At 36.6% G+C, this 11308-nt stretch overlaps 1 protein-coding gene across 1 annotated transcript; it reads left to right on the top strand.

The window, feature by feature from the left end:
- Positions 1–582: 582 nt before the first annotated feature.
- Positions 583–11081, top strand: cltrn (collectrin, amino acid transport regulator). The gene is given in 7 exon segments (XM_034152737.1): positions 583–655; positions 1483–1541; positions 1848–1930; positions 2363–2479; positions 3221–3320; positions 3322–3416; positions 10455–11081. Coding segments are annotated over 7 exon segments (648 nt in total). The 5' UTR covers positions 583–591; the 3' UTR covers positions 10585–11081.
- The last annotated feature ends 227 nt before the right edge of the window (positions 11082–11308 follow it).

The following is an 11308-nucleotide window of genomic DNA, read 5'->3' as shown; positions in this document are numbered from 1 at the left end:
TGACTTTTAATTCTGGCGAATAAAAAAATAAATACTAGTTTTTGTAATGTTTTTGAGCTCTGACTCTAAACACAGGGAGGTCAGTGTGTTTCCACTTCCTGTAACGACATGCCGGGAATATGCTCTTATCTCACACACACACACACACACACACACACACACACACACACACACACACACACACACACACACACACACACACACACACACACACACACACACTCACACACACACACACACACACACACACACACACACACACACACACACACACACACACACACACACACACACATTCCAGTCTCCATCACACTGATAACGTGTATCTGTGTCCAGTCTCACAGAGAGATATATTATCAGGGGGGAGTACACAGTATCATAACATTGAAAACTAAACTAAACTACAAGTATCTCTAAAGTGTAACTAAGTACTTGAGTAAATGTACTGAGTTACCTGTGAGTGCGTAAACATCAGCTCCCAGTAATAATATAAGCTGAGCAAACAGCTTTTACTGTAGAGGAGAGGGTTCAATCATTAACTCTGAGACGCTGCTCAACCTCCAGACACTCATTACTCTCCGCTGGTTGAACATGGAGGACGTTGTATTCCTGCTGCTGTGTGTGTCCTCTGCTGCTGCTCAGCTCTGTGCTCCAGGTAGGTAACCATCACCACCTCCAATCAGTTTGGACTCTCTGTCAAACTCCACATGTAATACTGAGCGACAGAAACAGGTGAGGAATGTTTCTGATCTGAAGTTAAACCAGATTAACAAATAACTCAACAGTTAGCCTCCATGTGACGTCAGCTGTGACTTAACTACTTTAAAGAGTCCTCTCCTGCTGATGTTCAGGTGTATATCAGTATGTAGTGTCTCTACTTTAAAGAGTCCTCTCCTGCTGATGTTCAGGTGTATATCAGTATGTAGTGTCTCTACTTTAAAGAGTCCTCTCCTGCTGATTTTCAGGTGTATATCAGTATGTAGTGTCTCTACTTTAAAGAGTCCTCTCCTGCTGATGTTCAGGTGTATATCAGTATGTAGTGTCTCTACTTTAAAGAGTCCTCTCCTGCTGATGTTCAGGTGTATATCAGTATGTAGTGTCTCTACTTTAAAGAGTCCTCTCCTGCTGATTTTCAGGTGTATATCAGTATGTAGTGTCTCTACTTTAAAGAGTCCTCTCCTGCTGATGTTCAGGTGTATATCAGTATGTAGTGTCTCTACTTTAAAGAGTCCTCTCCTGCTGATGTTCAGGTGTATATCAGTAGGTAGTGTCTCTACTTTAAAGAGTCCTCTCCTGCTGATGTTCAGGTGTATATCAGTATGTAGTGTCTCTACTTTAAAGAGTCCTCTCCTGCTGATGTTCAGGTGTATATCAGTATGTAGAGTCTCTACTTTAAAGAGTCCTCTCCTGCTGATGTTCAGGTGTATATGTAGTGTCTCTACTTTAAAGAGTCCTCTAACGTATAAACATGTTGTTTCACAGATGCTTCAAACGGCTACAAAGTGCGACTCAGCATCCTAACGGCTCTGGGAGATGAAGCTGTACGTATTGTAAAGTTCTTTGTTTACTATCTGATTCAAACAGCTCCGTACAAACAGAGCTGCAACAATGAGTGATCTTTAATCTGCAGTTCACTCTCTAGATTAATGATTTGTGTAGAACCTCAGCAAATATTCAAAATGTCCATCGCAGTGTCTCAGAGTCCAAGGTATTCAAACGTCCAAATATAATCGTTAACAAGCATACAGCAGAGACTTGTCTCATGTCTCCTTGGTGTCAGTTCTGTATCTAAATGGTAACATCCTGAGTCCTATGTGTTATGAGGTGCATGTGTAATGTTCCTGCAGTACCTCTGGAACGACAGCGAGATGTTCCTCTTCAGAGCGGCGCTGGCCTTCGCCATGAGGACCGCAGACGGGCAGAACTACGAGTGAGAACACTGTCAACTAATGATATTATTTATAAAAGACCTACAGGTGAATGGCTTACAACTAGCTGTCAGATATCACCATGAGACCCCCCCCCCACTTCATTACTGACATTACCACAATACAAGTGTTATGTTCACATAATGAGGCGTTAGGGTATTTCATCTGTGCTCGTCTGCAGACATGTTCCTGTTTCATGTTGTTGACATGTTGCAGTCAAGTGTCTCATTACTCAGAACATACTGTGTGTAAGTTGAAATATTGAGATGTTTTCTCTCTGAAGACGTTACAGAAGCTACATCTCAGATGTTTCCTTACAAACCAAACAATACAAAGTTCAAGTGCATAAAACCAGTAACTGTAAAACGACATGATTGTGATATATATGATGTTTTAACTGAAGTGACTCATGGTTTCTGAACGTGTGTTTGAAGCGTGTCGAACGTACTGGTTTGTGACGAAACTCCCCGAGTGTCCTTCTGGTTCGTGGTGACGTCTCCACTCAACCCCACCCAGCTGGTGGAGAGGAGACAGGTGGAGGAGGCAGTGAGGTAAGCCTGAGGGAATGAGTCCTGATCTGACATGAGTCAGCATTATGAGTCCTGAAGCCTGACATGAGTCAGCATTATGAGTCCTAAACCCTGACATGAGTCAGCATTATGAGTCCTGAACCCTGACATGAGTCAGCATTATGAGTCCTGAAGCCTGACATGAGTCAGCATTATGAGTCCTGAACACTGACATGAGTCAGCATTAGGAGTCCTGAAGCCTGACATGAGTCAGCATTATGAGTCCTGAACCCTGACATGAGTCAGCATTATGAGTCCTAAACCCTGACATGAGTCAGCATTATGAGTCCTGAACACTGACATGAGTCAGCATTAGGAGTCCTGAACCCTGACATGAGTCAGCATTATGAGTCCTGAACCCTGACATGAGTCAGCATTATGAGTCCTAAACCCTGACATGAGTCAGCATTATGAGTCCTAAACCCTGACATGAGTCAGCATTATGAGTCCTGAACCCTGACATGAGTCAGCATTATGAGTCCTGAACCCTGACATGAGTCAGCATTATGAGTCCTGAACCCTGACATGAGTCAGCATTATGAGTCCTGAACCCTGACATGAGTCAGCATTATGAGTCCTGAACTATAGTAAATATATAGTATGCTATATATACTGTATACTTACTGTACACTATTAACGCTCCTATGGAGAGGATGAGGGTGACCTGTGACATTTCTAAATCTGACTTTTTTCTGAAAATCTCAAAATGTTTTCTCCCAACAGGAAGTCGAGGAACCGCATCAACAGCGCCTTCCTGCTGACGGATAAGACCCTGGAGTTCCTGGGCATCCCCCCCACCCTGGCGGCCCCCGCGCCCCCCTCGCCCCCCCCCCTGGCTGATCGTGTTCGGGGTGGTGATGGGAGCCGTGGGTGCCGGCATCGTGCTGGTGCTGGTGACCTCCGTCATGCAGAAGAGACGGTGAGGCTCACTTCAGTTCAATCAGGAGACACAGTTCTGATGCTAGGAATACACAGATGAATGTCATGGTGTTTGACCACCCCGTTGAGCTGGAGTATCATTCGGGAGGAGGGCTGCGTCGAGTCACCTTAATGACACCTGTCAGGAGGGGAGAGAGCAGATTTAAAGGGTTAGCAATGCACTATGATAGGCTTGTGGGAATAGAGCGAAGTGATAGGTTTAGCTAGAAGTGACGCCCCCAATCACTGAGAGGAGAGAGAGGAGCAAGCTGGGAATATGTGAATGAATGACTAAAGACGGTCTTCCTGGTACGCTAAGCTTCATTATCACTGTCCAGAGTTCCAGGACAACAACATGTGGTTTACACCCATCAGGAAACAGAAGGAAAGAGCAGAGAGACAGCATGTACAGTACGTACAGTTTGAGTATCTGACAGCATGTACAGTACGTACAGTTTGAGGCAGAATACACATTACAAACAGCAGAACATAAATAGTAAGTCTGTAGATACAGAGAAGGTGGTTGATATCAGGGAAAAAGTCAGTCACTGAGTATGTAGCTGTGTGTGTGTGTGTGTGTGTGTGTGTGTGTGTGTGTGTGTGTGTGTGTGTGTGTGTGTGTGTGTGTGTGTGTGTGTGTGTGTGTGTGTGTGTGTGTGTGTGTCTCAGTCAGTACTGTGCAAACCGATCTGGTTTTATCCGCTCAATGAAGCATACTCAGAGAACAGGAGACTAATAATAAGAAATATGTCAAATGTTTGTTACTGTTTAGTGTAGTGTTTGTTGAAAGCAGATGTTCTCCGTAAGCTGTTCTCTCTCTGATCATTTGTTCTGTTTTTAATTCAGCAGCTGAATCTATACGTTCATAAATTAGTTTGTGATTTATTTCTGCCTTTTTTAAACTATGTCCTCGTGTGTTTCATAAACTCTCCGAGGACACGCGCAAATCACAGCTTCTCATTCCTTCTGTCTTTTATTGATTTGATATTGAGGTAATCCAAAAGTAACAGGAATGAATCAGATCACTTTTATACTTCGATCCTCAGGTAACTGATCACATTGTGTTACATGTAACTAGTTGTTGTAACTGATTACATTGTGTTACATGTAACTAGTTGTTGTAACTGATTACATTGTGTTACATGTAACTAGATGTTGTAACTGATCACATTGTGTTACATGTAACTAGATGTTGTAACTGATTACATTGTGTCACATGTAACTAGATGTTGTAACTGATCACATTGTGTTACATGTAACTAGTTGTTGTAACTGATTACATTGTGTTACATGTAACTAGATGTTGTAACTGATTACATTGTGTCACATGTAACTAGATGTTGTAACTGATTACATTGTGTTACATGTAACTAGTTGTTGTAACTGATCACATTGTGTTACATGTAACTAGTTGTTGTAACTGATTACATTGTGTTACATGTAACTAGATGTTGTAACTGATTACATTGTGTTACATGTAACTAGTTGTTGTAACTGATTACATTGTGTTACATGTAACTAGTTGTTGTAACTGATTACATTGTGTTACATGTAACTAGTTGTTGTAACTGATCACATTGTGTTACATGTAACTAGTTGTTGTAACTGATCACATTGTGTTACATGTAACTAGTTGTTGTAACTGATTACATTGTGTTACATGTAACTAGTTGTTGTAACTGATTACATTGTGTTACATGTAACTAGATGTTGTAACTGATCACATTGTGTTACATGTAACTAGTTGTTGTAACTGATTACATTGTGTCACATGTAACTAGTTGTTGTAACTGATTACATTGTGTCACATGTAACTAGTTGTTGTAACTGATTACATTGTGTTACATGTAACTAGTTGTTGTAACTGATTACATTGTGTTACATGTAACTAGTTGTTGTAACTGATTACATTGTGTTACATGTAACTAGTTGTTGTAACTGATTACATTGTGTTACATGTAACTAGATGTTGTAACTGATCACATTGTGTTACATGTAACTAGTTGTTGTAACTGATTACATTGTGTTACATGTAACTAGTTGTTGTAACTGATTACATTGTGTTACATGTAACTAGATGTTGTAACTGATTACATTGTGTTACATGTAACTAGTTGTTGTAACTGATTACATTGTGTTACATGTAACTAGATGTTGTAACTGATCACATTGTGTTACATGTAACTAGTTGTTGTAACTGATTACATTGTGTTACATGTAACTAGTTGTTGTAACTGATCACATTGTGTTACATGTAACTAGTTGTTGTAACTGATTACATTGTGTTACATGTAACTAGATGTTGTAACTGATCACATTGTGTTACATGTAACTAGATGTTGTAACTGATCACATTGTGTTACATGTAACTAGTTGTTGTAACTGATTACATTGTGTTACATGTAACTAGTTGTTGTAACTGATTACATTGTGTTACATGTAACTAGTTGTTGTAACTGATTACATTGTGTTACATGTAACTAGTTGTTGTAATGGATTACATTGTGTTACATGTAACTAGATGTTGTAACTGATCACATTGTGTTACATGTAACTAGTTGTTGTAACTGATTACATTGTGTTACATGTAACTAGTTGTTGTAACTGATTACATTGTGTTACATGTAACTAGATGTTGTAACTGATTACATTGTGTTACATGTAACTAGATGTTGTAACTGATTACATTGTGTTACTTGTAACTAGATGTTGTAACTGATCACATTGTGTTACATGTAACTAGATGTTGTAACTGATTACATTGTGTTACATGTCACTAGATGTTGTAACTGATCACATTGTGTTACATGTAACTAGTTGTTGTAACTGATCACATTGTGTTACATGTAACTAGTTGTTGTAACTGATTACATTGTGTTACATGTAACTAGATGTTGTAACTGATCACATTGTGTTACATGTAACTAGTTGTTGTAACTGATTACATTGTGTTACATGTAACTAGTTGTTGTAACTGATTACATTGTGTTACATGTAACTAGTTGTTGTAACTGATTACATTGTGTTACATGTAACTAGATGTTGTAACTGATCACATTGTGTTACATGTAACTAGTTGTTGTAACTGATCACATTGTGTTACATGTAACTAGTTGTTGTAACTGATTACATTGTGTTACATGTAACTAGATGTTGTAACTGATCACATTGTGTTACATGTAACTAGTTGTTGTAACTGATTACATTGTGTTACATGTAACTAGTTGTTGTAACTGATTACATTGTGTTACATGTAACTAGATGTTGTAACTGATTACATTGTGTTACATGTAACTAGTTGTTGTAACTGATTACATTGTGTTACATGTAACTAGATGTTGTAACTGATCACATTGTGTTACATGTAACTAGTTGTTGTAACTGATTACATTGTGTTACATGTAACTAGATGTTGTAACTGATCACATTGTGTTACATGTAACTAGTTGTTGTAACTGATCACATTGTGTTACATGTAACTAGTTGTTGTAACTGATTACATTGTGTTACATGTAACTAGATGTTGTAACTGATCACATTGTGTTACATGTAACTAGTTGTTGTAACTGATTACATTGTGTTACATGTAACTAGTTGTTGTAACTGATTACATTGTGTTACATGTAACTAGATGTTGTAACTGATTACATTGTGTTACATGTAACTAGTTGTTGTAACTGATTACATTGTGTTACATGTAACTAGATGTTGTAACTGATCACATTGTGTTACATGTAACTAGTTGTTGTAACTGATTACATTGTGTTACATGTAACTAGTTGTTGTAACTGATCACATTGTGTTACATGTAACTAGTTGTTGTAACTGATTACATTGTGTTACATGTAACTAGTTGTTGTAATGGATTACATTGTGTTACATGTAACTAGATGTTGTAACTGATTACATTGTGTTACATGTAACTAGATGTTGTAACTGATCACATTGTGTCACATGTAACTAGATGTTGTAACTGATCACATTGTGTTACATGTAACTAGTTGTTGTAACTGATTACATTGTGTTACATGTAACTAGTTGTTGTAACTGATTACATTGTGTTACATGTAACTAGATGTTGTAACTGATTACATTGTGTTACATGTAACTAGATGTTGTAACTGATTACATTGTGTTACTTGTAACTAGATGTTGTAACTGATCACATTGTGTTACATGTAACTAGATGTTGTAACTGATTACATTGTGTTACATGTCACTAGATGTTGTAACTGATCACATTGTGTTACATGTAACTAGTTGTTGTAACTGATCACATTGTGTTACATGTAACTAGTTGTTGTAACTGATTACATTGTGTTACATGTAACTAGATGTTGTAACTGATCACATTGTGTTACATGTAACTAGTTGTTGTAACTGATTACATTGTGTTACATGTAACTAGTTGTTGTAACTGATTACATTGTGTTACATGTAACTAGTTGTTGTAACTGATTACATTGTGTTACATGTAACTAGATGTTGTAACTGATCACATTGTGTTACATGTAACTAGTTGTTGTAACTGATCACATTGTGTTACATGTAACTAGTTGTTGTAACTGATTACATTGTGTTACATGTAACTAGATGTTGTAACTGATCACATTGTGTTACATGTAACTAGTTGTTGTAACTGATTACATTGTGTTACATGTAACTAGTTGTTGTAACTGATCACATTGTGTTACATGTAACTAGATGTTGTAACTGATCACATTGTGTTACATGTAACTAGTTGTTGTAACTGATTACATTGTGTTACATGTAACTAGTTGTTGTAACTGATTACATTGTGTTACATGTAACTAGTTGTTGTAACTGATTACATTGTGTTACATGTAACTAGTTGTTGTAACTGATTACATTGTGTTACATGTAACTAGTTGTTGTAACTGATCACATTGTGTTACATGTAACTAGTTGTTGTAACTGATCACATTGTGTTACATGTAACTAGATGTTGTAACTGATTACATTGTGTTACATGTAACTAGTTGTTGTAACTGATTACATTGTGTTACATGTAACTAGATGTTGTAACTGATTACATTGTGTTACATGTAACTAGTTGTTGTAACTGATTACATTGTGTTACATGTAACTAGTTGTTGTAACTGATCACATTGTGTTACATGTAACTAGTTGTTGTAACTGATCACATTGTGTTACATGTAACTAGATGTTGTAACTGATTACATTGTGTTACATGTAACTAGTTGTTGTAACTGATTACATTGTGTTACATGTAACTAGTTGTTGTAACTGATTACATTGTGTTACATGTAACTAGATGTTGTAACTGATCACATTGTGTTACATGTAACTAGATGTTGTAACTGATTACATTGTGTTACATGTAACTAGTTGTTGTAACTGATTACATTGTGTTACATGTAACTAGTTGTTGTAACTGATTACATTGTGTTACATGTAACTAGATGTTGTAACTGATTACATTGTGTTACATGTAACTAGTTGTTGTAACTGATTACATTGTGTTACATGTAACTAGTTGTTGTAACTGATTACATTGTGTTACATGTAACTAGTTGTTGTAACTGATTACATTGTGTTACATGTAACTAGTTGTTGTAACTGATTACATTGTGTTACATGTAACTAGTTGTTGTAACTGATTACATTGTGTTACATGTAACTAGTTGTTGTAACTGATTACATTGTGTTACATGTAACTAGATGTTGTAACTGATTACATTGTGTTACATGTAACTAGTTGTTGTAACTGATTACATTGTGTTACATGTAACTAGTTGTTGTAACTGATTACATTGTGTTACATGTAACTAGTTGTTGTAACTGATCACATTGTGTTACATGTAACTAGTTGTTGTAACTGATCACATTGTGTTACATGTAACTAGATGTTGTAACTGATTACATTGTGTTACATGTAACTAGTTGTTGTAACTGATTACATTGTGTTACATGTAACTAGTTGTTGTAACTGATTACATTGTGTTACATGTAACTAGTTGTTGTAACTGATTACATTGTGTTACATGTAACTAGTTGTTGTAACTGATCACATTGTGTTACATGTAACTAGATGTTGTAACTGATCACATTGTGTTACATGTAACTAGTTGTTGTAACTGATCACATTGTGTTACATGTAACTAGTTGTTGTAACTGATCACATTGTGTTACATGTAACTAGATGTTGTAACTGATCACATTGTGTTACATGTAACTAGTTGTTGTAACTGATCACATTGTGTTACATGTAACTAGTTGTTGTAACTGATTACATTGTGTTACATGTAACTAGTTGTTGTAACTGATTACATTGTGTTACATGTAACTAGTTGTTGTAACTGATTACATTGTGTTACATGTAACTAGTTGTTGTAACTGATTACATTGTGTTACATGTAACTAGTTGTTGTAACTGATCACATTGTGTTACATGTAACTAGTTGTTGTAACTGATTACATTGTGTCACATGTAACTAGTTGTTGTAACTGATCACATTGTGTTACATGTAACTAGTTGTTGTAACTGATTACATTGTGTTACATGTAACTAGTTGTTGTAACTGATTACATTGTGTCACATGTAACTAGTTGTTGTAACTGATTACATTGTGTTACATGTAACTAGTTGTTGTAACTGATCACATTGTGTTACATGTAACTAGTTGTTGTAACTGATTACATTGTGTTACATGTAACTAGTTGTTGTAACTGATTACACTGTGTTACATGTAACTAGTTGTTGTAACTGATCACATTGTGTTACATGTAACTAGATGTTGTAACTGATCACATTGTGTTACATGTAACTAGTTGTTGTAACTGATTACATTGTGTTACATGTAACTAGTTGTTGTAACTGATTACATTGTGTTACATGTAACTAGTTGTTGTAACTGATTACATTGTGTTACATGTAACTAGTTGTTGTAACTGATTACATTGTGTTACATGTAACTAGTTGTTGTAATGGATTACATTTAGAAAGTGAGGGGACATTATTTCCTCCGACCAACTCTGTCTCTTCTTCTCCTCCCAGTAAAAAGAAGGAGGAGCAGACTGGAATTGAGGAGGTAGAAGAAGAGTCTCGGGCGGAGGAGAACGGCACTGCGAGCGACGGCGTTTACAACCTGTCCTTCTCCGACAATGATCGACTCACACAGATGTGAACATCTCTTTAGATTGTTCCAGGGTATCAAGCGGCTCCATGTCGGCCTGCAGAATCATTTTAGAGTTTAACGGAAATCTGATTATTCCTTTACTGTAATTACTCACTGTGTGTGTGTGTGTGTGTGTGTGTGTGTGTGTGTGTGAGTGTGTGTGTGTGTGTGTGTGTGTGTGTGTGTGTGTGTGTGTGTGTGTGTGTGTGTGTGTGTGTCTGTGTCTGTGTCTGTGTGTGTGTGTGTGTGTGTGTGTTTTAATTAGTTTTTAGATCTGATCAAAAGTGTTTTTTTTCATTCATACTTTTTTCAGAAAATTGCAAGTTCAGAAATAAATAATCTTTTGTTCAGATCTAAAAAGAAATGTCCACCTATTGCCAATCGACTTCGGGAAAAACATGTTTTGACAGCTGGGATTCATGGAGAAATCTTTCATGTCATCAATCCACTGGGAGATAATCACGTACTTTCTGATTCATCATTAAACTGGAAATGTCTTAAATGAATATCTGTGTGTTTTTGACCAAAGAGACACTGGCATTCACAACAATTACTGACTTGTTAAACACCCAACCATTGACCTGGAGAGTGTTCGGAGCAATTCTGCATTTTCTCAAGATTCAGATTTCTGTCTAAAATCTAGAAATTCAAAAATGTTAGATTTCTGACTTTTCAGATTTTCTTTGACAAAATTCTGTCTTTTTCATAAAATCTCGGATCTCAACTTTTTTTC

The sequence above is a fragment of the Trematomus bernacchii genome, unplaced genomic scaffold (genome assembly GCF_902827165.1).
Source record: "Trematomus bernacchii unplaced genomic scaffold, fTreBer1.1, whole genome shotgun sequence".
NCBI classification, from domain to species: Eukaryota; Metazoa; Chordata; class Actinopteri; order Perciformes; family Nototheniidae; genus Trematomus; species Trematomus bernacchii.
This window is presented reverse-complemented; position numbering and strand designations above follow the sequence as displayed.